Source organism: Odontesthes bonariensis, chromosome 4, assembly GCF_027942865.1.
Source record: "Odontesthes bonariensis isolate fOdoBon6 chromosome 4, fOdoBon6.hap1, whole genome shotgun sequence".
NCBI classification, from domain to species: Eukaryota; Metazoa; Chordata; class Actinopteri; order Atheriniformes; family Atherinopsidae; genus Odontesthes; species Odontesthes bonariensis.
Window position 1 is genome coordinate 154,921 of NC_134509.1, and position 25,551 is coordinate 180,471.

Here is a 25,551-nt window from a genome sequence, read left to right on the forward strand (position 1 = left end):
AATAATAATAATAATAATAATTCTAAAATCAGCCAAAGTGATGATGATGATGATGATAATAATAATAATAATAATAATAATAATAATAATAATAATAATTCTAAAATCAGCCAAAGTGATGATGATGATGATGATGATGATAATAATAATAATAATTATTATTATTATTCTAAAATCAGCATTTTCTCCGGTTTCCGGTTTTATTTTGTAGGACTTCCGGTTTCGCCGCCGCGCTGCCTGCGTGCATCTTGACGCAGCTCTGACGGTCAGTCAGTAGGCATGACAACGCGCTCTCGAGGGCAAACGAGGAACAGCTGACGGGCGCGAGGATGGCAGCAGAAGATGCTCAGTAACGGAAACAGCTGCGGAGACGGAGCGAACGGCGGCTCCGGGACCGGGGTCGGCCCGGTGCAGGTCCCGGTGCAGGTCCCGGTGCAGGGCCCGGTCCAGGTCCCGGTCCAGGGCCCGGTGCAGGTCCCGGTGCTCCGCGCCCCGGCCATGGAGAGAGCGCGGCCGCTCACGGTGAAGGTGTCCGCGGTCAGCCTCGCGCTCAGCGTGCTGTCCCTGCTGCTGCTCGTCACCGCCATCTTCACCGACCACTGGTACGAGACGGACACGCGCAGGCACAAGGAGAACTGCGACCGGCACGGGTCCGAGTCCAACGACCAGAAGAACCGGGAGATGCCCATCTACCACCTGCCGCTGGTGGACACCGGGGGCGGCGGCGGCCGGCAGCGGGACGTGGCGCTGCTGAAGCCCGTGCATGTGGGCAGCCGGGAGGAGGAGCTGCTGGAGAACTGGCGAGCCATCCTGGGGATGGGCATCCTGGAGACGGAGTGCGGCCGCCCGCTGTTCTCCACGCACTGCGGCCTGTGGAGGAAGTGCTACTTCAGGGGCCTGGACCCGGACATCGACAAGCTCATCGAGCGGGGTCAGCACGCGCACGCACGCACGCGCACACTCCTCACACTGATCCGTGATCGATACGCGCGTGCACGGAAACATTTACATGCAGATCATGATGCGCTGCACGCGCACGCGGGGCGTGTGTGTGCGCGCTGACACTCCAGGCTCCCTGCGCGCGCCTGTGAGTGACGTAATTGTTATGTGTTTGTGTGACAGCGGACCACGTCACATCGGGTCGTGACGTCACCACAGCTGGAACACTGCAGGATGCTGAAGGGCTGATGGTTTGTGGGAAATGGTGTCCTGCCAGCTGACGCTTTCAGGAGATGACGTCATTGAATCAGAGTGTGTTGATTGGTCTGCTGCGATGACATCATAGAAATGGGTTCTGCCATCTCAGACCAAGTCGGACCTCCTGAGTCGTGTTGGACCGCAGCTTCAATCAACCAGAACCAGGTCCGGTTGGATCCGTTTGGGTCCGGTTGGATCCGGTTGGATCCAGTTGGGTCCGGTTCCATCTCACTGTGATGATTCAGTTCAGTTCCCAGGGTTCTGTTAACGTCCTCCGAACAGAAACCCATCCAGAACCAGGACGGTTGGATCCAGTTGGGTCCGGTTGGGTCCGGTTGGGTCCGGTTCCATCTCACTGTGATGATTCAGTTCAGTTCCCAGGGTTCTGTTAACGTCCTACGAACAGAAAACCATCCAGAACCAGGACGGTTGGATCCATTTGGGTCCGGTTGGGTCCGGTTGGGTCCGGTTGGGTCCGGTTGGGTCCGGTTGGATCCGCTTGGATCCAGTTGGGTCCAGTTGGGTCCAGTTGGGTCCGGTTCCATATCACTGTGATGATTCAGTTCAGTTCCCAGGGTTCTGTTAACGTCCTCCGAACAGAAACCCATCCAGAACCAGGACGGTTGGATCCATTTGGGTCCGGTTGGATCCGGTTGGGTCCGGTTGGGTCCGGTTGGGTCCGGTTGGGTCCGGTTGGGTCCGGTTGGGTCCGGTTGGGTCCGGTTCCATCTCACTGTGATGATTCAGTTCAGTTCCCAGGGTTCTGTTAACGTCCTCTGAACAGAAACCCATCCAGAACCAGGACGGTTGGATCCAGTTGGGTCAGGTTGGTCCGGTTTGTCCGGTTGGGTCCGGTTGGGTCCGGTTGGGTCCGGTTGGGTCCGGTTGGGTCCGGTTGGATCCGGTTGGATCCAGTTGGGTCCAGTTGGGTCCGGTTCCATCTCACTGTGATGATTCAGTTCAGTTCCCAGGGTTCTGTTAACGTCCTCCGAACAGAAACCCATCCAGAACCAGGACGGTTGGGTCCGGTTGGGTCCGGTTGGGTCCGGTTCCATCTCACTGTGATGATTCAGTTCAGTTCCCAGGGTTCTGTTAACGTCCTCCGAACAGAAACCCATCCAGAACCAGGACGGTTGGGTCCGGTTGGGTCCGGTTGGGTCCGGTTGGGTCCGGTTGGGTCTAGTTCCATCTCACTGTGATGGTTCAGTTCAGTTCCCAGGGTTCCGTTAACGTCCTCCGAACAGAAAACCATCCAGAACCAGGACGGTTGGATCCAGTTGGGTCCGGTTGGATCCGGTTGGGTCCGGTTGGGTCCGGTTGGGTCCGGTTGGGTCCGGTTGGATCCAGTTGGGTCCGGTTCCATCTCACTGTGATGATTCAGTTCAGTTCCCAGGGTTCTGTTAACGTCCTCCGAACAGAAACCCATCCAGAACCAGGACGGTTGGATCCAGTTGGGTCAGGTTGGTCCGGTTTGTCCGGTTGGGTCCGGTTGGGTCCGGTTGGATCCGGTTGGGTCCAGTTGGGTCCAGTTGGGTCCAGTTGGGTCCAGTTGGGTCCGGTTCCATCTCACTGTGATGATTCAGTTCAGTTCCCAGGGTTCTGTTAACGTCCTCCGAACAGAAACCCATCCAGAACCAGGACGGTTGGGTCCGGTTGGGTCCGGTTCCATCTCACTGTGATGGTTCAGTTCAGTTCCCAGGGTTCTGTTAACGTCCTCTGAACAGAAACCCATCCAGAACCAGGACGGTTGGGTCCGGTTGGGTCCGGTTGGGTCCGGTTGGGTCCGGTTGGGTCCGGTTGGGTCCGGTTCCATCTCACTGTGATGGTTCAGTTCAGTTCCCAGGGTTCTGTTAACGTCCTCCGAACAAAAAACCATCCAGAACCAGGACGGTTGGATCCAGTTGGGTCCGGTTGGTCCGGTTTGTCCGGTAGGGTCCGGTTGGGTCCGGTTGGGTCCGGTTTGTCCGGTTTGTCCGGTAGGGTCCGGTAGGGTCCGGTTGGGTCCAGTTGGATCCAGTTGGGTCCAGTTGGGTCCGGTTCCATCTCACTGTGATGATTCAGTTCAGTTCCCAGGGTTCTGTTAACGTCCTCCGAACAGAAACCCATCCAAAACCAGGACGGTTGGGTCCGGTTGGGTCCGGTTGGGTCCGGTTGGGTCCGGTTGGGTCCGGTTGGGTCCGGTTCCATCTCACTGTGATGGTTCAGTTCAGTTCCCAGGGTTCTGTTAACGTCCTCCGAAGAGAAACCCATCCAAAACCAGGACGGTTGGGTCCGGTTGGGTCCGGTTGGGTCCGGTTGGGTCCGGTTGGGTCCGGTTGGGTCCGGTTGGGTCCGGTTCCATCTCACTGTGATGGTTCACTTCAGTTCCCAGGGTTCTGTTAACGTCCTCCAAACAGAAACCCATCCAAAACCAGGACGGTTGGGTCCGGTTGGGTCCGGTTGGGTCCGGTTCCATCTCACTGTGATGGTTCAGTTCAGTTCCCAGGGTTCTGTTAACGTCCTCCGAACAGAAACCCATCCAAAACCAGGACGGTTGGGTCCGGTTGGGTCCGGTTGGGTCCGGTTGGGTCCGGTTGGGTCCGGTTGGGTCCGGTTCCATCTCACTGTGATGGTTCAGTTCAGTTCCCAGGGTTCTGTTAACGTCCTCAGAACAGAAACCAATCCAGAACCAGGATGGTTGGATCCGGTTGGGTCCGGTTGGGTCCGGTTGGGTCCGGTTGGGTCCGGTTCCATCTCACTGTGATGGTTCAGTTCAGTTCCCAGGGTTCTGTTAACGTCCTCAGAACAGAAACCAATCCAGAACCAGGACGGTTGGATCCAGTTGGGTCCGGTTGGGTCCGGTTGGGTCCGGTTGGGTCCGGTTCCATCTCACTGTGATGGTTCAGTTCAGTTCCCAGGGTTCTGTTAACGTCCTCAGAACAGAAACCAATCCAGAACCAGGACGGTTTGTCTGAGCAGAACTCCGCTGCTCCAGGATTCTGGTCCGGTGGTTTTAGAACCTCCTCACGTTCCTCAGGTCTGGCTCAGTACCTGGCGGCTCTGGTTCTGGGTCGGTTCTCCTCCCACACCTCATTGGTCCTTGTTGATGATGCCATTATGACATGGCTGCAACAGGAAGTAACAGATCTGACAGAAACTGATCAATCAGAGATAAACAGGTTGTTTACATCAGATCTCAGAACCAGTGGGATCTGAAATAGGTTTCAAATGTTTCCAGTTTCCTAATCAAGCTCCTCCTCCTTGTTTTGGTCATCTCCCATTACAACATTTAAGCACTAAAGCAGGCAATAAGTTTCCCTTCAGATACCTTTGAACACGGAGACCCAATATTGGCATTGATTTCCCAGTACAAACAGTTCCACTTTCTGTTGTTAACCAAAGACACCAGCAGACTGTTTACATTAAAAAAGAATAAAGCGTTGGCTGTTTCACGGCCCGCTAGCCGAGTTTCCCGCTCTTACCGGCTCGGTGAAAATCCTCGGTTGTACGGTTTCACTCCATCGGTATAGATTTGTTTTATCTTTAAATGTGGTCTGGGAGGTCCTGATTGTTTGTTTACCAATTTATCCTCATTGCTACGCCGACTGAGAGGATTTCTTTCAATGAAACATTTGAGTTACTCCGTACATTCTAGCACGTGGTGGCTACGCTAGCTACCTTCATGTTGCGTATGACGAAAGCTTGTTGGGGCGAGCCCTCCCGGAGCCCAGAGAGATTGTTTTGTAACACCAGGAATTTGAAAAAAAAAAAAGATTTTACATTAAAGACATTGGGCCTCATGCAACAACCGTCCGTACGCACAGATCTGTTCTTAAGTCGTCCGTACGAGTGATTTAAGAGAACATTCACCAATCTGTTCGTATTTTACGTTTTCTTTCAGGTACGAACAGAATTTACAGTGATCCAGACCTGTCATAGGAGTTTCTGATAATCTGACTCTGGATATAACAAGGTCAATGGGAAGCGTAACCAGCGGCTGACTTTCTGCTTTTGGATGCTTTAGCGTGTCAGGCTCTTGGAAGAGAGCGTGTGTTCCGAGACGCTGGCGAGATGTTTTTTTTAAGCCATTTTCATATCAAACCATTTCTTCTTTATTTCGGTGACATTACGAACTACAGGTGACACGGAATTAACATAACTTCCCATTTCTTGGCTTTAGCAGGTCCCATAATTCCACTGCTGACACTGCTAAAAATGACAGATTTTCCTTTTTGGATCTCTGAAAGCAGAACTTCAGTCTCAGAGCCCCTAAAGTTGTTCTTTCTGGATCTCTGAAAGCAGAACTTCAGTCTCAGAGCCCCTAAAGTTGTTCTTTCTGGATCTCTGAAAGCAGAACTTCAGTCTCAGAGCCTCTAAAGTTGTTCTTTCTGGATCTCTGAAAACAGAACTTCAGTCTCAGAGCCTCTAAAGTTGTTCTTTCTGGATCTCTGAAAGCAGAACTTCAGTCTCAGAGCCCCTAAAGTTGTTCTTTCTGGATCTCTGAAAGCAGAACTTCAGTCTCAGAGCCTCTAAAGTTGTTCTTTCTGGATCTCTGAAAGCAGAACTTCAGTCTCAGACCCTCTAAAGTTGTTCTTTCTGGATCTCTGAAAGCAGAACTTCAGTCTCAGAGCCTCTAAAGTTGTTCTTTCTGGATCTCTGAAAGCAGAACTTCAGTCTCAGAGCCTCTAAAGTTGTTCTTTCTGGATCTCTGAAAGCAGAACTTCAGTCTCAGAGCCTCTAAAGTTGTTCTTTCTGGATCTCTGAAAGCAGAACTTCAGTCTCAGAGCCCCTAAAGTTGTTCTTTCTGGATCTCTGAAAGCAGAACTTCAGTCTCAGACCCTCTAAAGTTGTTCTTTCTGGATCTCTGAAAGCAGAACTTCAGTCTCAGAGCCTCTAAAGTTGTTCTTTCTGGATCTCTGAAAGCAGAACTTCAGTCTCAGAGCCTCTAAAGTTGTTCTTTCTGGATCTCTGAAAGCAGAACTTCAGTCTCAGAGCCCCTAAAGCTGTTCTTTCTGGATCTCTGAAAGCAGAACTTCAGTCTCATAGCCTCTAAAGTTGTTCTTTCTGGATCTCTGAAAGCAGAACTTCAGTCTCAGAGCCCCTAAAGTTGTTCTTTCTGGATCTCTGAAAGCAGAACTTCAGTCTCAGAGCCCCTAAAGTTGTTCTTTCTGGATCTCTGAAAGCAGAACTTCAGTCTCAGAGCCAAGACTCAGACCCAAATGGAACCAAAGGGGCGGTACCTCATGGAGAACGGCCATGTTAGAGCAGCTGAAACTGTCTGGAAGTGTCACCATAATCCTGTGTCCCTTTGGTGTCCCTTTGGTGGCCCTTTGGTGGCCCTTTGGTGGCCCTTTGGTGTCCCTTTGGTGGCCCTTTGGTGGCCCTTTGGTGGCCCTTTGGTGTCCCTTTGGTGTCCCTTTGGTGGCCCTTTGGTGGCCCTTTGGTGGCCCTTTGGTGGCCCTCATGGACCAACCGCCCCTGCATATAACAGCATAAACTCTCCAGTTATTGACCGACCAGCACCGGGTCCATATCAGGTTCAGTCTGACTTTTTGGATTGGACAATCATTGGAGGGCCTTGAGACAACATTTGTTGTGATTTGGTGCGATATAAATAAACTGAATTGAATTGAAATGACTGGATTTAGTTTGGTACTTACAGACCTGTTTTCAGCTGTTTCAGATATGATTTTATTCTGGTTTCAAACTATGTTTATATTTTCAGACCAGTTTCAGACCAGTTTTTGGCTGGTTGTGCTTCTTTCGGGAGTCTCAGAACCGAAACGTAAACCTGCTCTGTGGTTCTGACCTTAATCCTGGTTCTGGTTCTTATGGACCGGATAGTGCAGAGGTCTAGTTAATCCTGGTTTCACCTGTGTGTCCCTGCAGGTATTGCGGACCGCTGCACAGCTGTGAAATATCACTTCTCTCAACCAATCAGGCTGAGGAACATCCCGCTGAACCTGACCAGAAGCATCCAGCAGGACGAGTGGCACCTGCTGCGTGAGTAGGCACGCACGCACGCACGCACGCACGCACGCACGCACGCACGCACGCACGCACGCACGCACGCACGCACGCACGCACGCACGCACGCACGCACTTCTTAACCAGCTTTCACAGCCCTGCTTGCTGCTTCACTGGTTGTCATAGAAACCTGTCATGTAACAGAGGGACAGTAGGGGGCCAGTAGGAGGTGGTTACCATGGCAACACTCTATCTGTTTCTCTGTTTATTACATCATTACTGGTAAACAAACACACCAGGTTATCAGGCCCCTCTCTGTGGAACCAGCTGCCAGTTTGGGAGGCAGAGCCTTCAGTTATCAGGCCCCTCTCTGTGGGACCAGCTGCCAGTTTGGGAGGCAGAGCCTTCAGTTATCAGGCCCCTCTCTGTGGAACCAGCTGCCAGTTTGGGAGGCAGAGCCTTCAGTTATCGGGCCCCTCTCTGTGGAACCAGCTGCCAGTTTGGGAGGCAGAGCCTTCAGTTATCAGGCCCCTCTCTGTGGAACCAGCTGCCAGTTTGGGAGGCAGAGCCTTCAGTTATCAGACCCCTCTCTGTGAAACCAGCTGCCAGTTTGGGAGGCAGAGCCTTCAGTTATCAGGCCCCTCTCTGTGGAACCAGCTGCCAGTTTGGGAGGCAGAGCCTTCAGTTATCAGGCCCCTCTCTGTGGAACCAGCTGCCAGTTTGGGAGCCAGAGCCTTCAGTTATTAGGCCCCTCTCTGTGGATCCAGCTGCCAGTTTGGGAGGCAGAGCCTTCAGTTATTAGGCCCCTCTCTGTGGATCCAGCTGCCAGTTTGGGAGGCAGAGCCTTCAGTTATCAGGCCCCTCTCTGTGGGACCAGCTGCCAGTTTGGGAGGCAGAGCCTTCAGTTATCAGGCCCCTCTCTGTGGAACCAGCTGCCAGTTTGGGAGGCAGAGCCTTCAGTTATCAGGCCCCTTACTGTGGAACCAGCTGCCAGTTTGGGAGGCAGAGCCTTCAGTTATCAGGCCCCTCTCTGTGGAACCAGCTGCCAGTTTGGGAGGCAGAGCCTTCAGTTATCAGGCCCCTCTCTGTGGAACCAGCTGCCAGTTTGGGAGGCAGAGCCTTCAGATATCAGGCCCATCTCTGTGGAACCAGCTGCCAGTTTGGGAGGCAGAGCCTTCAGTTATCAGGCCTCTCTCTGTGGAACCAGCTGCCAGTTTGGGAGGCAGAGCCTTCAGTTATCAGGCCCCTCTCTGTGGAACCAGCTGCCAGTTTGGGAGCCAGAGCCTTCAGCTATCAGGCCCCTCTCTGTGGAACCAGCTGCCAGTTTGGGAGCCAGAGCCTTCAGTTATCAGGCCCCTTACTGTGGAACCAGCTGCCAGTTTGGGAGGCAGAGCCTTCAGTTATCAGGCCCCTCTCTGTGGAACCAGCTGCCAGTTTGGGAGGCAGAGCCTTCAGTTATCAGGCCCCTCTCTGTGGAACCAGCTGCCAGTTTGGGAGGCAGAGCCTTCAGTTATCAGGCCCCTCTCTGTGGAACCAGCTGCCAGTTTGGGAGGCAGAGCCTTCAGTTATCAGGCCCCTCTCTGTGGAACCAGCTGCCAGTTTGGGAGGCAGAGCCTTCAGTTATCAGGCCCCTCTCTGTGGAACCAGCTGCCAGTTTGGGAGGCAGAGCCTTCAGTTATCAGGCCCCTCTCTGTGGAACCAGCTGCCAGTTTGGGAGGCAGAGCCTTCAGTTATCAGGCCCCTCTCTGTGGAACCAGCTGCCAGTTTGGGAGCCAGAGCCTTCAGTTATCAGGCCCCTCTCTGTGGAACCAGCTGCCAGTTTGGGAGGCAGAGCCTTCAGTTATCAGGCCCCTCTCTGTGGAACCAGCTGCCAGTTTGGGAGGCAGAGCCTTCAGTTATCAGGCCCCTCTCTGTGGAACCAGCTGCCAGTTTGGGAGCCAGAGCCTTCAGTTATCAGGCCCCTCTCTGTGGAACCGGCTGCCAGTTTGGGAGGCAGATCCTTCAGTTATCAGGCCCCTCTCTGAGGAACCAGCTGCCAGTTTGGGAGGCAGAGCCTTCAGTTATCAGGCCCCTCTCTGTGGAACCAGCTGCCAGTTTGGGAGGCAGAGCCTTCAGTTATCAGGCCCCTCTCTGTGGAACCAGCTGCCAGTTTGGGAGGCAGAGCCTTCAGTTATCAGGCCCCTCTCTGTGGAACCAGCTGCCAGTTTGGGAGGCAGAGCCTTCAGTTATCAGGCCCCTCTCTGTGGAACCATTTGCCAGTTTGGGAGCCAGAGCCTTCAGATATCAGGCCCCTCTCTGTGGAACCAGCTGCCAGTTTGGGAGGCAGAGCCTTCAGATATCAGGCCCCTCTCTGTGGAACCAGCTGCCAGTTTAGGAGGCAGAGCCTTCAGTTATCAGGCCCCTCTCTGTGGAACCAGCTGCCAGTTTGGGAGGCAGAGCCTTCAGTTATCAGGCCCCTCTCTGTGGAACCAGCTGCCAGTTTGGGAGGCAGAGCCTTCAGTTATCAGGCCCCTCTCTTTGGAACCAGCTGCCAGTTTGGGAGCCAGAGCCTTCAGTTATCAGGCCCCTCTCTGTGGAACCAGCTGCCAGTTTGGGAGGCAGAGCCTTCAGTTATCAGGCCCCTCTCTGTGGAACCAGCTGCCAGTTTGGGAGGCAGAGCCTTCAGTTATCAGGCCCCTCTCTGTGGAACCAGCTGCCAGTTTGGGAGGCAGAGCCTTCAGTTATCAGGCCCCTCTCTGTGGAACCGGCTGCCAGTTTGGGAGGCAGAGCCTTCAGTTATCAGGCCCCTCTCTGTGGAACCGGCTGCCAGTTTGGGAGGCAGAGCCTTCAGTTATCAGGCCCCTCTCTGTGGAACCGGCTGCCAGTTTGGGAGGCAGAGCCTTCAGTTATCAGGCCCCTCTCTGTGGAACCGGCTGCCAGTTTGGGAGGCAGAGCCTTCAGTTATCAGGCCCCTCTCTGTGGAACCGGCTGCCAGTTTGGGACGCAGAGCCTTCAGTTATCAGGCCCCTCTCTCTGGAACCATAGTTCTGCTGCTATAGGCCCAGCCTGCTGGGGGAGCCCCCATGATGCACCTCTCCATGTCCATGTGACATCATTGTTGTCATTAACTTGTGTTTCTCTCTCTGAATCCATGTTGGTGTTTTATAAATTAAAACTGAAATCTTTCGTCAGATCTGCGGCGTATCACGGCCGGCTTCCTCGGCATGGCGGCCGCCGTCCTGCTGTGTGGGAGCATCGTGGTGTCGGTGGGCTTTTTCTGGGAGGAGAGTCTGACCCAACACGTCTCTGGGCTGCTCTTCCTCATGGCAGGTAACTCACCTGGGGTCCGTTTCACGTAGCAGGTTCAACCAACTCTGAGTCTATTCGTGATCTCTGAGTTGATCTACTCTGAGATAGAAAACTCTGAGTTTTCGGTTCCAGAAACGCTGATTTGAGTGAGTTTAATCAACTCTGAGTAGGTTCACCTTGAGTTTAGCGCGTTCACCACAACTTTAAAAAGCCAGCATCAATGGAGCCCCGATTCGATGAGTCACCATGGCAACGGGGAAGAGGAGGGGCTACATTTTTCACCAACCTCGAATTGGAAATCTTAATGCGCTCATACGGCGAGTTTCAACACGTTTTTAGAAATAAGTGCAACACCGCTGCAGCAGCAAAAGTGTAAGTTTAAATGTAGTCCTTTGCAATCACAATAATATTACAGGGAAACTGCTTGAATGGTAGCCCATTCATTTATTTCATTTAGGTGCAATCCCGCGGGGGAGAAGCGCACTCTGCATCAGTTGAAGATGAAATATAAAAACATTGTTCAAACAGGTGAGACCTCGGCATGGAGGTACCTCATTTTGATCATGTTTTACACCATCCATCCATTATCTACACCGCTGAATCCGTCAGTCGGGTCGCGGGGGGGCTGGAGCCTATCCCAGCGGTCAATGGGCAAGAGGCGGGGTACACCCTGGACAGGCCGCCAGTCCATCGCAGGGCCACATAGAGACAAACGAGACAAACAACCATGCACACTCACACTCACTCCTAAGGACAATTTAGAGTCATCATCTATATCATGTTCTGTTAAATAATTAAGCCTATTTAAACTAACACAGACTTCTACTGAGCCAACAGAAAGAAGGCAGATGCCCGTAAAACGGGTGCTGCCCAGCACCGCCACCTCTAACGGGAGGGCCAGTGGCTGAGGGAATCCACCCCCAAGACACGAGTGCCTTTATAAAATATAATAGGCCTATATATGTCTTTTTTAAGCCTATTCATACAAATATTTATTTGTCTTTTATGTCTTTTTTTCTTTTGTCCCAACACATTCTGATGGTGCCGCTCAAAAAGATAATTGTCTGTAAATGCAAAAATCTATGCGCGGTCTGATAACCATCTCCGATGAATATTTAATTCTCTGCGCAGTAATGCTGCACCTTCATCCACGGGATCATTGTCTAAAGGACATGTTGGTGGAAACAGTCGCCTCCTGCTGTGCCTAAAGGACTTATAGAAGAAGAAGAACTCGCTCTGCTGACTGAATGAATGAGGAAATCAGATGGCTGAAAGAGGGCGGAGACAGAGAGAAACTCCAGGTTCACTGAATAACACCTGGTCCCGACCAGGTTAGGTTCAGAGAGTCTGTTACTACGGTAACTGACCGTGAGGTTAAGTTACCTCTCTTTGTGAAACAGGCTAGAGTTACCCCTCTTTCTCTGGGTGAGTTACCTCCCTCTGTGAAACGGAAAACTCAGAGTTTCCCTCATTTCAGGGTTAACCTACTCAGAGTTTTCACTAAACCTGCTACGTGAAACGGACCTCTGGTCTGTATCAGCAGACGTGTGTCTCCCTCTGCTGGTGACGGGAAGAATTAAAACAACAAGCCGACAAACTGAGCAAACTGAGTTTGTTTCTGTGTCTTTGATCCAGATTCAGTTGTATGATCCAGATTCAGTTTTATGATCCGGTCTCTGGTCTCTGGTCTCTCCTCAGGGATCTTCTGCACCATCTCTCTGTGCACATACGCAGCCAGCGTGACCTACGACCTCTCCAGGAACCCGCCTTTCATCTACGGTCTCCCGGACGACGTGGATCACGGCTACGGCTGGTCCATCTGCTGCTCCTGGGCCAGTCTGGGTCTCACGGTGGCCGCCGGCTGCCTCGGGACCGCCTTCCCTTTCCTGAGCCGAGCGGGAGCGCTGAGATCCAAAACCGCCCGCGAGTCCTCCGTCTGAGGACAGTACATCAAACAAACAGCACCTGGGCGGTGGTCTGGACCAGGTTCCTTTAGACCTGGTTCTGGTCTGACTGCTGTAAACAGGACACTGGACCTCAGATGGAACCGTACAGCTCAGTGCCCCTCGGATGTTTCTGATCAAGTCCAAACACACCGTGGAAACAAATCAGCCGAGTCCGACTAAGACCAGCTCCCCCAGTCCAGCTCCCCCAGTCCAGCTCTCCCAGTCCAGCTCCCCCAGTCCAGCTCCCCCAGTCCAGCTCCCCCAGTCCAGCTCTCCCATTCCAGCTCCCCCAGTCCAGCTCCCCCAGTCCAGCTCCCCCAGTCCAGCTCTCCCATTCCAGCTCCCCCAGTCCAGCTCCCCCAGTCCAGCTCTCCCAGTCCAGCTCCCCCAGTCCAGCTCTCCCAGTCCAGCTCCCCCAGTCCAGCTCCCCCAGTCCAACTCTCCCAGTCCAGCTCTCCCAGTCCAGCTCCCCCATTCCAGCTCCCCCATTCCAGGTCCCCCAGTCCAGCTCCCCCAGTCCAGCTCCCCCAGTCCAACTCTCCCAGTCCAGCTCTCCCAGTCCAGCTCTCCCAGTCCAGCTCTCCCACTCAAAACTTTCCCACTCAAACTTTCCCAGTCTAACCCTGAACAGTGTTTCATTAAACCAGTGACATTGTAAATCTTCAGTGAAGTTCCCGCTGACCCACTCAGGTGTGCAGCAGAGCCAGGTGACCTCACAGCCAGGTGACCTCACAGCCAGGTGACCTCACACCCAGGTGACCTCACAGCCAGGTGACCTCACAGCCAGGTGACCTCACAGCCAAAAAACAGAAACAATCATATTTAAAATTAAATCAAACGCATTCACTAATCCACCTGCTGCCCAGGTTCACCTGATGGGCTCACCTGGGCTCACCTGATTGGCTCACCTGATTGGCTTACCTGGGCTCACCTGATGGGCTCACCTGGGCTTACCTGATTGGCTCACCTGATGGGCTCACCTGGGCTCACCTGATGGGCTCACCTGATTGGCTCACCTGATGGGCTCACCTGGGCTCACCTGATGGGCTCACCTGATTGGCTCTCCTGGAATTCTTCACCTGGGCTCACCTGGGCTCACCTGATTGGCTCACCTGATTGGCTCACCTGATTGGCTTACCTGGGCTCACCTGATGGGCTCACCTGGGCTTACCTGATTGGCTCACCTGATGGGCTCACCTGGGCTCACCTGATGGGCTCACCTGATTGGCTCACCTGATGGGCTCACCTGGGCTCACCTGATGGGCTCACCTGATTGGCTCTCCTGGAATTCTTCACCTGGGCTCACCTGGGCTCACCTGATGGGCTCACCTGGGCTCACCTGGGCTCACCTGATGGGCTCACCTGGGCTTACCTGATTGGCTCACCTGATGGGCTCACCTGATGGGCTCACCTGGGCTCACCTGATTGGCTCACCTGATTGGCTCACCTGGGCTCACCTGATGGGCTCACCTGATTGGCTCACCTGATGGGCTCACCTGGGCTCACCTGATGGGCTCACCTGATGGGCTCACCTGGGCTCACCTGATGGGCTCACCTGGGCTCACCTGATGGGCTCACCTGATGGGCTCACCTGATGGGCTCACCTGATGGGCTCACCTGGGCTCACCTGGGCTGCGTCCTGAACTCTGTAGAACTTTAAAGTGTTCACCTGTAAATGTGTTTCTGAGCATCTCCTGCTGACAGCTGATCGGAGGGATCAGGTGACCCCTGACCTTTCACCTGTGCAGCCAACATGGCGTCCGTCAGCAGGTGGTGAGATCTGAGGTCGGACTCATGGCCCAAACCTGAGGATTCTGCTGCTCCACGGCCGGTTTCATCCTCCGAGATGCTGTTCAGGAACCTTCAGATCAGGAGTTTCTGCATGTTGAGACTCTGGTTCCTTTGATGTATCCAGTCCTGAGGGTGTCGAATAAAACTTACTTCAAATCTGATTTCAGACTGTTTCAGACTCAGAGATAACCTTTTCCTGCTGTTTGTTCATGTAAGAATGTATTCTGAACCAAAGTCTGTGAAACTGGACCGAACCGGGCCGGGGAACCCCAGAGTCCAGGGCAGATTGGAACCCCAGAGTCCACGGCAGGTTGGGACCGCAGAGTCCAGGGCAGGTTGGGACCCCAGAGTCCAGGGCAGGTTGGGACCCCAGAGTCCAGGGCAGGTTGGAACCCCAGAGTCCACGGCAGGTTGGGACCCCAGAGTCCAGGGCAGATTGGGACCGCAGAGTCCAAGGCAGGTTGGGACCGCAGAGTCCAGGGCAGGTTGGGACCCCTGAGTCCAGGGCAGATTGGGACCCCAGAGTCCACGGCAGGTTGGGACCCCAGAGTCCAGGGCAGGTTGGGACCCCAGAGTCCAGGGCAGTTTGGGACCCCAGAGTCCACGGCAGGTTGGGACCCCAGAGTCCAGGGCAGTTTGGAACCCCAGAGTCCAGGGCAGGTTGGGACCCCAGAGTCCAGGGCAGTTTGGGACCCCAGAGTCCAGGGCAGGTTGGGACCCCAGAGTCCAGGGCAGATTGGGACCGCAGAGTCCAGGGCAGGTTGGGACCGCAGAGTCCAGGGCAGGTTGGGACCCCAGAGTCCAGGGCAGGTTGGGACCGCAGAGTCCAGGGCAGGTTGGGACCCCAGAGTCCAGGGCAGGTTGGGACCCCAGAGTCCAGGGCAGGTTGGGACCCCTGAGTCCAGGGCAGGTTGGGACCCCAGAGTCCAGGGCAGGTTGGGACCGCAGAGTCCAGGGCAGGTTGGGACACCTGAGTCCAGGGCAGGTTGGGACCGCAGAGTCCAGGGCAGGTTGGGACCCCTGAGTCCAGGGCAGGTTGGGACCCCAGAGTCCAGGGCAGGTTGGGACCGCAGAGTCCAGGGCAGGTTGGGACCCCAGAGTCCAGGGCAGGTTGGGACCGCAGAGTCCAGGGCAGGTTGGGACCCCAGAGTCCAGGGCAGGTTGGGACCCCAGAGTCCAGGGCAGGTTGGGACCCCTGAGTCCAGGGCAGGTTGGGACCCCAGAGTCCAGGGCAGGTTGGGACCCCAGAGTCCAGGGCAGGTTGGGACCCCTGAGTCCACGGCAGGTTGGGACCCCAGAGTCCAAGGCAGGTTGGGACCCCTGAGTCCAGGGCAGGTTGGGACCCCAGAGTCCAGGGCAGGTTGGGACCCCAGAGTCCAGGGCAGGTTGGGACCCCAGAGTCCAGGGCAGGTTGGGACCCCAGAGTCCAGGGCAGGTTGGGACCGCAGAGTCCAGGGCAGGTTGGGACCGCAGAGTCCAGGGCAGGTTGGGACCCCTGAGTCCAGGGCAGGTTGGGACCGCAGAGTCCAGGGCAGGTTGGGACCCCTGAGTCCACGGCAGGTTGGGACCCCTGAGTCCAGGGCAGGTTGGGACCCCAGAGTCCAGGGCAGGTTGGGACCGCAGAGTCCAGGGCAGGTTGGGACCCCTGAGTCCAGGGCAGGTTGGGACCGCAGAGTCCAGGGCAGGTTGGGACCCCAGAGTCCAGGGCAGGTTGGGACCGCAGAGTCCAGGGCAGGTTGGGACCCCAGAGTCCAGGGCAGGTTGGGACCGCAGAGTCCAGGGCAGGTTGGGACCCCTGAGTCCAGGGCAGGTTGGGACCGCAGAGTCCAGGGCAGGTTGGGACCCCAAACCCCAGGGTCCACGCCATTCTGATGTGTACATAGAAGCTTTCTAAGAACGGCAGCGCCATGACAGCCCAATGCTTCATGAGGAACGCCAACTGAAGACGTTCGGTAGCAGAACCAGGCTGAGTCCTTCGTCCTGGATCTGAATGAATCTGTCAGGAATGATCATCTCCTTCTGAGCAGCATCTGTCCAGCACCCTGCTGTGAACCCGTCCTCCTCTGGGTGCCTCTGATGCCCCTCTGATGCCCCTCTGATGCCTTCATACCTGCCCAGTCACCTGGAGAACCCTCTGCCCCCCTGGACCCTTCAGTCAGAGCCTGGACTCCATCTCAGTTTCCCTTTAAAACCCTGACCCGTAGAACCCCAGAACCCTCGGAGGTCTGGTACCCCCCTCCCCAGACCACACCCGTCCTGCTGACTCTGAGTTCCTGTTGCAGCCTCTGCTGCCCCCTGCTGGACACTGATGGTATATCCTCATTCTTCTGTTGGCCTTCAGCTGTAAATAAACTTAATAAACATCAACAAACGGATTCTTTTCTGTCTCAGTACCAAACTGTAACATTAAATCTCCTGTTTTCACATGTATTTCCACTTGTTTGATGTGTTTATGATAATAATAATAATTTATTTATACACCACCTTTCATACACAGAATGTAGCTCAAAGTGCTTTACAAATAAGATCAATATACAAAGTAAATAAAGTAAAATAACTACAAGAATAATAGTGATGAATAATAGAATGGATGAGGTCTCTGTGATGTCGTATGGCTGAGTTATGAGGCCTCCAAAACAGGGCAGTTTTTGGCATTTTTGGTTCGTGAAGTGCTTTTCAATCGATTTTCCCATTGCATTGTGGGCCTCTGCAAGACCCAAAATTCATAAGACAGGTCTGCTGTAGACAGCCATGTAATTTTTATCAAGGTCCTGTTTAAATTACTGCTTTTATGGCATTGTCACAATGCATTTTGGGGCTATTTAGGTGCTTTTCAATCGATTTTCCCATTGCATTCTGCGCTTCTGCCAGTCCCAAAATGGAGAAGACAGCTATATCATTTTTATCAAGGTCCTGTTTAAAAAACAGGTTTTTTAGCATTTTAAAATGCATTTTGGGGCTCGTTAAGTGCTTTTCAATCGATTTTCCCATTGAAATTTGGGCCTCTGCGAGACCCAAAATTCCTAAGACAGGTCTGATGAACACAGTTATGTCATTTTTTATCAAGGTCCTGTTTAAAATACAGCTTTTATGCCATTTTAAATATGCTTAAGTGCTTAATTTGAAAGTGCTTTTCAATGCATTAACCCAATGCATTGTGGGTACTTGGATAAGTCATCTGCAAGGCCCAATATGGCTCCAAAATGGCTCCAAAATGGCTCCATCTTGGCTTTGCACTCATAAGCAGTCTCTGCCCTGAGCAGGCTGTTAAGCTTGTTGCTAGGAGACAGCTCGTTAGCATGCGAGCAGCTGCACCAACTGACACAGACTTAGGCTAGTTAAATTTGACTATTTTGGACTTTCGCCTACTTTCTCGAACAAACGGTCACAGCTCAAAAAGTAAATGTCGTATCCGAATCATTTTTGTACCGTGAGCGCCCCAAGGGACGGCAGAAGCCAGCGGTGTAATTTTCATTCGGCTACCAAGTGGGGCTCGTTTTTTTATGGCAGTTTTAAAATCATTTTTACACATTGATTTTATGATTTTAGCCATTTATAATGGAGGGAACATCAGTTGGAGGGACGGCACTCTGCGCTCAGAGGCAATTTGTGATAAATCTGTGTGGCAGAGGTCAATGAGTGTGACATTGTATGAAAGAGGACAAAAATGCCTACGTTTTGTGATAAAATTTGTCCAGATCGGCCAGATATTTCAGACATGAGAGAGATTTGTTTGATGTATCCGTGCAGAATGAAATTTAGAGTGAGAAGCAGAGTGGGAGAGACGCAGGACCTGACATGTTGTCTCCCTCAAACGTAAACTGCCGTTGTGTCAAAGCTGTATAAGATATATACAAACCCTTCGATTTAGTTAAAGCCGAGAGTCTCGTGTCACTTTCAAACTTTGAATGAGGTCTGTGCTATGCTGTATGGCTGAGTTATAAGGCCTCTGAAAAGGCCATTTTCAAGCTGGTTTAGGCCCAAAATGGCCTTTTTTTAAATTTTCCATGCGTTTTCCCATCCGCATTTTTCCGACTTTTTCCCATTTTGCTGGAATTCCTTTTGACTAATGAGAGCCAAAAGCAATAGCACACCGTTCCCGATCGTTCCCCTACCCGAACCAGGGTTTGATTCCCATTCCCGCTTTTCTTACCTCTTTTATTTCTTCCCCTACCCGAACCAGGGTTTGCATCCCCACCCCGCTGTGACGGGTGTGCAGTTGGTGAGAGGCTGGTTGGTTATCGCACTTACTCTGCACTGGTTCTGCTCTTAGCTGTTTGGTATTAGAAGGAAATGCACTTATGATTTCTTGTGACCTGAAGTTCTTTTGCCTACCGATGTTGAACGCATTTATTGTAAGTCGCTTTGGTTAAAAGCGTCTGCAAAATGACCGTAATGTAATGTAATGTAATGATCGATACGCACGCAACGGTGCGCTTTTTATGTCGGTCGGAGTATCGCTGCCAGACTAGTAGCGCGCCGAACTTTAGGGCGGAAACGGAAGAATAAGAGTCTGGCACAGGAGGAAGATGTGTGTCTAATGCCTTCAGCATTGGCACCCATAATAATACTAGAATTTATAAAACTAGTAGAAGGCGAGGATGTGTAGATGTGTTTTTAGCTGCTTTTTAGAGTTTGTAATATACGCTGGTAGAGAGTTCCAGATTTTTGGTGCATAAAAAGATTATTATTTCAGTGTTAAACCTGTTATCACAGCTCTGGGTTGGTCTCACACTCACACCGACTCTGGACTTCTGGGCCGGTTCTGCTGGGACTTCTGGGCCGGTTCTGCTGGGACTTCTAGGCCGGTTCTGCTGGGACTCTGGACTTCTGGGCCGGTTCTGCTGGGACTTCTGGGCCGGTTCTGCTGGGACTTCTGGGCTGGTTCTGCTGGGACTTCTAGGCCGGTTCTGCTGGGACTCTGGACTTCTGGGCCGGTTCTGCTGGGACTTCTGGGCCGGTTCTGCTGGGACTTCTGGATTTCTGGGCCGGTTCTGCTGGGACTTCTGGGCCGGTTCTGCTGGGACTTCTGGGCCGGTTCTGCTGGGACTTCTAGGCCGGTTCTGCTGGGACTCTGGACTTCTGGGCCGGTTCTGCTGGGACTTCTGGGCCGGTTCTGCTGGGACTTCTGGGCCGGTTCTGCTGGGACTTCTAGGCCGGTTCTGCTGGGACTCTGGACTTCTGGGCCGGTTCTGCTGGGACTTCTGGGCCGGTTCTGCTGGGACTTCTGGATTTCTGGGCCGGTTCTGCTGGGACTTCTGGGCCGGTTCTGCTGGGACTCTGGACTTCTGGGCCGGTTCTGCTGGGACTTCTGGGCCGGTTCTGCTGGGACTTCTGGGCCGGTTCTACTGGGACTTCTAGGCCGGTTCTGCTGGGACTCTGGACTTCTGGGCCGGTTCTACTGGGACTTCTGGGCCGGTTCTGCTGGGACTCTGGACCGGTTCTGCTGGGACTCTGGACTTCTGGGCCGGTTCTACTGGGACTTCTGGGCCGGTTCTGCTGGGACTCTGGACCGGTTCTGCTGGGACTCTGGACCGGTTCTGCTGGGACCCTGGACTTCTGGGCCGGTTCTACTGGGACTTCTGGGCCGGTTCTGCTGGGACTCTGGACCGGTTCTGCTGGGACTCTGGACTTTAAACAGATGCATGCAGCTGGGTTCATGATTATCAGATGTTTTTATTAACTTCTACATTTACAAGCGTTGCTTGGTTACATGAGAGCTCATTTCTAATGAACTAATTATGAGTTAAATATGTAACAAAGGAGAAGCCATTCAGGGATTATTTAATAAATGATTCAGTTTATTTTAAAAGCATCAACTTACAACAAAAATCATATAAGGAGCTGCGGAGAAATGCAGCTGCTTCACCTTCCTGTGATGGAGTCCTCCACGCGGATAAAACCAGGTAACAGCACCACCCAGTGGACCGACGTCACATGACCAAACATCCGAGCCGACTCACATTTCCTGCTTCTTCCCTCATCTTCAGTCCAGTCCTTGTACCTGAGCATCTTCAGAGGAATGTGTTTTTCTTTGTTAAGCCACTTAACTCTGAGCTATGAACCATTCAGGCAGGAAAAAGGCTCCTAACTCAAGGGGTGAACCAGTGCTGTGTCCACATTTTAAACTGGATCTTTAGGCACTTTGTTCCCAGCAGCCTGTCACAGAGACACATCATTTGTTCCCATTTCTTTAGCTGCATCTGTGAAAAACAGCTTCAAAGTTTCAACTTTTTTCTACATTTACGTTAAAACTGCTTTCAGTTACCAAAAGAGTCAAATTAATATATGAAATTCAGTTTAAAAAAAATGCTAATCCCAAAATAATGAAGGTTATCACGTCTAAAAGTAGAAAAGTAGGAAAAAAAACAGACAATAATAAGAATGATATGTTATTCAACATCAATAAAAAGTAAATAAGATTCAAATTAAAGCTTAAAAAAGGAATATAAGATATAATCTAATGACTAATTATGGAACAGTTAATATAAATGAAATGATTAAAGTGTTTTATGCCAGCAGAAATGAATAATCTAGAAGCTCTTTGTGGGTTTTAGACTGTAATTAAGATTTGTTCCCATTTCTTTAGCTGCATGTGTGAAAAACAGCAAAGATAACACAGTGTGACAGACAGAAAACAGGATTTCTGCAGCAACAAGCTGATTCCCAAAGAGCTGTTAGCTGAAAACTTGGCATATCTCAGCATGGTGTGCAGTGTGTCCTTAAAACATCTGAGGAAGCTGGACAAGTGGAGGACAGAAGAAGAAGTGTCAGGCCTAAAGAACTATCTACAGCAGATGAACAGGAGGAAATCTGACCCAAGCCACCAAATAAAACAGAAAAAAACAGAAAAGAAAACAGAAAAAGCAAATAAAACAAAAAACAGAAAAACACAAAATAAAACAGAAAAACCAAATTAAACACAGAAAAACAAAAAATAAAACAAGAAAAGCAAAAAAAACACGAAATAAAACAGAAAAACAGAAAAAGTGTCAGGACTAAAGAACTATCTACAGGGCCCAGTTTTTCAAAAGTAATCCAATGGGATTACGGATTGGATCAAATCTTGAAAATGGGTTGCTCAATACAAAAAGATGGATTCCGATAGAAGATCAGATCTTGTAATCCGATCTTACATTTGATCTGGATAAAACCTTCGTTTTGTGTTGTTCAAAACTTTGAACTTGGTTTGGGATGTATTTGGTCCAAAAAAACAAGATAATCCTGATCCCATCAGAAGGGTGGATTCAGTTGTGATTTTCCAAATATTTCAAGTTTTTTTAAAACAAAATGAGTTCTGACAAAATCAATGTTTTCATATGATATACATTTATTCATATTTTGGATGAATACAAATAAAAAAAAAGATAATTAAAAATGATAATGATGAGTAAAAAGAAAACAAAAAAAGCATTTCATATCTAATGAGATCTGTCGAAAGAAACATCTCAGAGCTACCAGCCATCCATGTTACTCAGTTATTCCGTAGCTAAGTTAAAAGTAGTTTGGTAGCATTCCGTCTCTTATTACATGTCCAGTGTGTCCCTCATTAGGTAGTGGCTGTTCTGGGTCTACATCAGGCTCAGGTCCATCAGAATTGTCACTGGCATCGTAAGGGACATGACGCCTGGTTGCAATGTTATGCAGATCAGTACAGGCCAAGATTATGTTGCATGCCACCTTCGGTTCTACTCGCTGGTAGTGCAGACAGGCGAACCTTCTCTTCAGCACTCCGTTAGCCATGGTAGCAGAGGGTAAGCGCTGTCTCCCAATAGAATGCCATTTGGTCGGTTGGTTTGAAGCTCTCTGTAACGTGCACTCTGTCTTAGAATGCGTGCATCATGGACAGACCCTGGCCATTTTACAACACCGTTGGTGATGATGAGGTCGGCGTTACCCACAAGTTGTATGTTGATGCTGTGCCTCCCCTTCTGATTGACATACTCCCACTCCCTCTCAGGTGCTTGGATATGCACATGGGTACAATCGATAACACCAATAGTGTTAGGCATGTTCCCCATGTGAAAAAACGTGTGCTTAGTCTGAGCAATCTGGTCATCCTTGGGAAAGGAAACAAACTGATTGATCAGACTGCCCAGTGCCACTGACACAACCTTCACCACGTTACTCACGGTTGGTTTACCCACTCCCATATTGTCTCCTGTTACTTGATAGAAAGTCCCACATGCATAAAAGCGCAACGCAATGAAGCACTGTTCCTCCACAGACAAAGCATGAGTCCTTTGGGTTTGGTGTTGTAGTGTTGGTCTGACCAGATCTGCAATGTACTTAATGTCATCTCTCCCAAAGCGAAACGTGCATATAGTTCTTCTGACGTGTATTGCTCAAGTGGTTTGGCACGTTCAGCATGCACCCTAGCATGGTGCCTTCTCCTATGGTAACGATGAACAATACCCGCCATGTGGATGCCTCTGGAGGTTAAGAGAAATGTGTGCAAAACATGATGTGTTTAAGTGGTCCATCCAGTTAACCACCAACGAGCTGATTGCTGCATGCCTAATTGATCACAGGCCAAAGCAATAATGGTCAAGGCTTATAAGATCAGTGTTGGCTACACCAAGGAGAAATCATGGAGTCAAAAGAGCCTAATTTCACTGTGGCAGAAACGTATGCACTGCTGGAGGGTGTTCGGGCCAATTTTGCCACTATTGTAGGTGGTTTCAGCTCAGCAAAGGGTGGGGAAGTCACCAAGAAAGGTAAAGAGAGCATTTGGGAAGACATCACCAACCGGATTAATGCCATGGGGTCTGGCCAAAAGAGGACCACAAAACAAGTTACACTGCGCTGGAAAAACCTGCGGGCCAAGGCAACAAAGGACCTCAGTGAGGCAAAAAACCCTAGCACAGGTAACAAGCCATATAAAAGGGGTGATTACACCGCCATGGTCCTCGATATCATTGGAGGTGAAAATTCAGAGGCTCTTCATGGAATTGAAGGTGTAGAAGGGAATGGAGAGACCACAATTTCAGAGGCTAGAGAATGTGAGCTGAATCTTCCTGCAGAGGAATTTGGCCTGGACCTGACTCCAGTGATTCAGGAGGAGGAGATGGATGGATCCCAAGTGAGCATGGAGCCAGTTGTATCTAGAGTTGGTAAGAGAAAACGTAAACGTTCCTCGGGCCAAGATGGTGACACCTATGAGCTGCTTCTGCAACGGGAAACGGAAAGAGCGGAAATGCAGATTCAACTGGCAAAAGAGAAACTCTTGCTAACCCAACTGCAGCAGACAAAAGTTAAAATGGAGATACAACTCCTAAAGGCAGAGATGGAAGGAGCTGGTCTCTGTCCTGTAAACAATCCTAATGTTTTTTGAATATTGGACAGTGCTGTTTTTTTGTTTACTTATCATAAGAAAATAAGCAATGTAAATGTTTCAGTTTATTATAATTGTTCTGTTTCTTCACATTAAAACAAACAATGGCTGTTTGTGGCCACCTGTATTTTAGGTGTACCTGTTGCTCTTTGCTGAGCCAGTAGGCTACACTATTGAGTCTATTTTAAACTTCTGCTAACCAAGATTCGGTAATTCTGAAATTCGGTATTTGGATCGGATCACAGTGATCCAAAGTTTCTTTAAAAAACTGGCATAAAAGTAATCTGGATCAGGTGATCCTGGATAGCAAAACATGGGATTTCCAAATCCGGATCATTTTGATCCAGATTAAATTTTTTGAACAACTGGGCCCAGCAGATGAGCAGGATCTGAAAGTGATGTCCTTAAGAAAGAGGAAAACATCCAGCAAAGCCCTGACACAGGAGCTGAGAGATGCATCTGGACCTTCAGCTGATCCGTCTGCTGCTGGCCCAAGCCTCATCAGAAATGGGCTCCATGGAAGGGTGGCTGTCAAGAAGCCGTTACCATGGAAACATCTGCAGATATTCACCTTAAAGCTGCTCAGAACTGAACTAACTCTGGTTCTGCCTCAGATTCTGGGTTTATGTTCATGTTGGAACATGTTTCAGTGAATCTCTGCAGCCGTTACCATGGAAACATCTGCAGATATTCACTTTAAAGCTGCTCAGAACTGAACTAACTCTGGTTCTGCCTCAGATTCTGGGTTTATGTTCATGTTGGAACATGTTTCAGTGAATCTCTGCAGCCGTTACCATGGAAACATCTGCAGATATTCACTTTAAAGCTGCTCAGAACTGAACTAACTCTGGTTCTGCCTCAGATTCTGGGTTTATGTTCATGTTGGAACATGTTTCAGTGAATCTCTGCAGCTGTTACCATGGAAACATCTGCAGATATTCACTTTAAAGCTGCTCAGAACTGAACTAACTCTGGTTCTGCCTCAGATTCTGGGTTTATGTTCATGTTGGAACATGTTTCAGTGAATCTCTGCAGCTGTTACCATGGAAACATCTGCAGATATTCACTTTAAAGCTGCTCAGAACTGAACTAACTCTGGTTCTGCCTCAGATTCTGGGTTTATGTTCATGTTGGAACATGTTTCAGTGAATCTCTGCAGCTGTTACCATGGAAACATCTGCAGATATTCACTTTAAAGCTGCTCAGAACTGAACTAACTCTGGTTCTGCCTCAGATTCTGGGTTTATGTTCATGTTGGAACATGTTTCAGTGAATCTCTGCAGCTGTTACCATGGAAACATCTGCAGATATTCACTTTAAAGCTGCTCAGAACTGAACTAACTCTGGTTCTGCCTCAGATTCTGGGTTTATGTTCATGTTGGAACATGTTTCAGTGAATCTCTGCAGCTGTTACCATGGAAACATCTGCAGATATTCACCTTAAAGCTGCTCAGAACTGAACTAACTCTGGTTCTGCCTCAGATTCTGGGTTTATGTTCATGTTGGAACATGTTTCAGTGAATCTCTGCAGCTGTTACCATGGAAACATCTGCAGATATTCACTTTAAAGCTGCTCAGAACTGAACTAACTCTGGTTCTGACTCAGATTCTGGGTTTATGTTCATGTTGGAACATGTTTCAGTGAATCTCTGCAGCTGTTACCATGGAAACATCTGCAGATATTCACTTTAAAGCTGCTCAGAACTGAACTAACTCTGGTTCTGCCTCAGATTCTGGGTTTATGTTCATGTTGGAACATGTTTCAGTGAATCTCTGCAGCTGTTACCATGGAAACATCTGCAGATATTCACTTTAAAGCTGCTCAGAACTGAACTAACTCTGGTTCTGCCTCAGATTCTGGGTTTATGTTCATGTTGGAACATGTTTCAGTGAATCTCTGCAGCTGTTACCATGGAAACATCTGCAGATATTCACTTTAAAGCTGCTCAGAACTGAACTAACTCTGCTTCCGGGTTTATGTTCACGCCGGCAGGCTGCAGTACCGCTGCGGGCCGCGCGCTCTCACAGGAGGCCCGCCCACCACTGGGC

The 25,551-nt window shown here is 50.7% G+C and overlaps 1 protein-coding gene across 4 annotated transcripts; it reads left to right on the forward strand.

Moving 5' to 3' along the window:
• Nucleotides 1-261: 261 nt before the first annotated feature.
• On the forward strand, nucleotides 262-16,539 carry tmem178a (transmembrane protein 178a). Of its 4 annotated transcripts, none has more exons than XR_012769595.1 (5): nucleotides 262-931; nucleotides 7,066-7,179; nucleotides 10,315-10,452; nucleotides 12,130-15,703; nucleotides 15,754-16,539. XR_012769595.1 is itself a non-coding variant. In XM_075462391.1 (4 exons), the coding sequence occupies exons 1-4, from the start codon at nucleotides 343-345 to the stop codon at nucleotides 12,369-12,371; spliced, it is 1,083 nt and encodes a 360-aa protein (XP_075318506.1). In that variant the 5' UTR covers nucleotides 262-342; the 3' UTR covers nucleotides 12,372-16,539. The 4 variants fall into 4 exon arrangements, 1 of the variants encoding a protein (XP_075318506.1); XR_012769594.1 differs by having other exon boundaries at nucleotides 12,130-15,678; nucleotides 15,729-16,539; XR_012769593.1 differs by having other exon boundaries at nucleotides 12,130-15,078; nucleotides 15,179-16,539.
• Nucleotides 16,540-25,551: the final 9,012 nt, after the last annotated feature.

Excerpts from the sequence above, each read along its gene's own strand:
- tmem178a (XM_075462391.1), top strand. The coding sequence starts at position 343 with ATGCTCAGTAACGGAAACAGCTGCGGAGACGGAGCGAACGGCGGCTCC. Across the intron at positions 932-7,065 it reads CGACAAGCTCATCGAGCGGG|GTATTGCGGACCGCTGCACA; the intron begins GTCAGCACGCGC and ends GTGTCCCTGCAG. Across the intron at positions 10,453-12,129 it reads GCTGCTCTTCCTCATGGCAG|GGATCTTCTGCACCATCTCT; the intron begins GTAACTCACCTG and ends GTCTCTCCTCAG.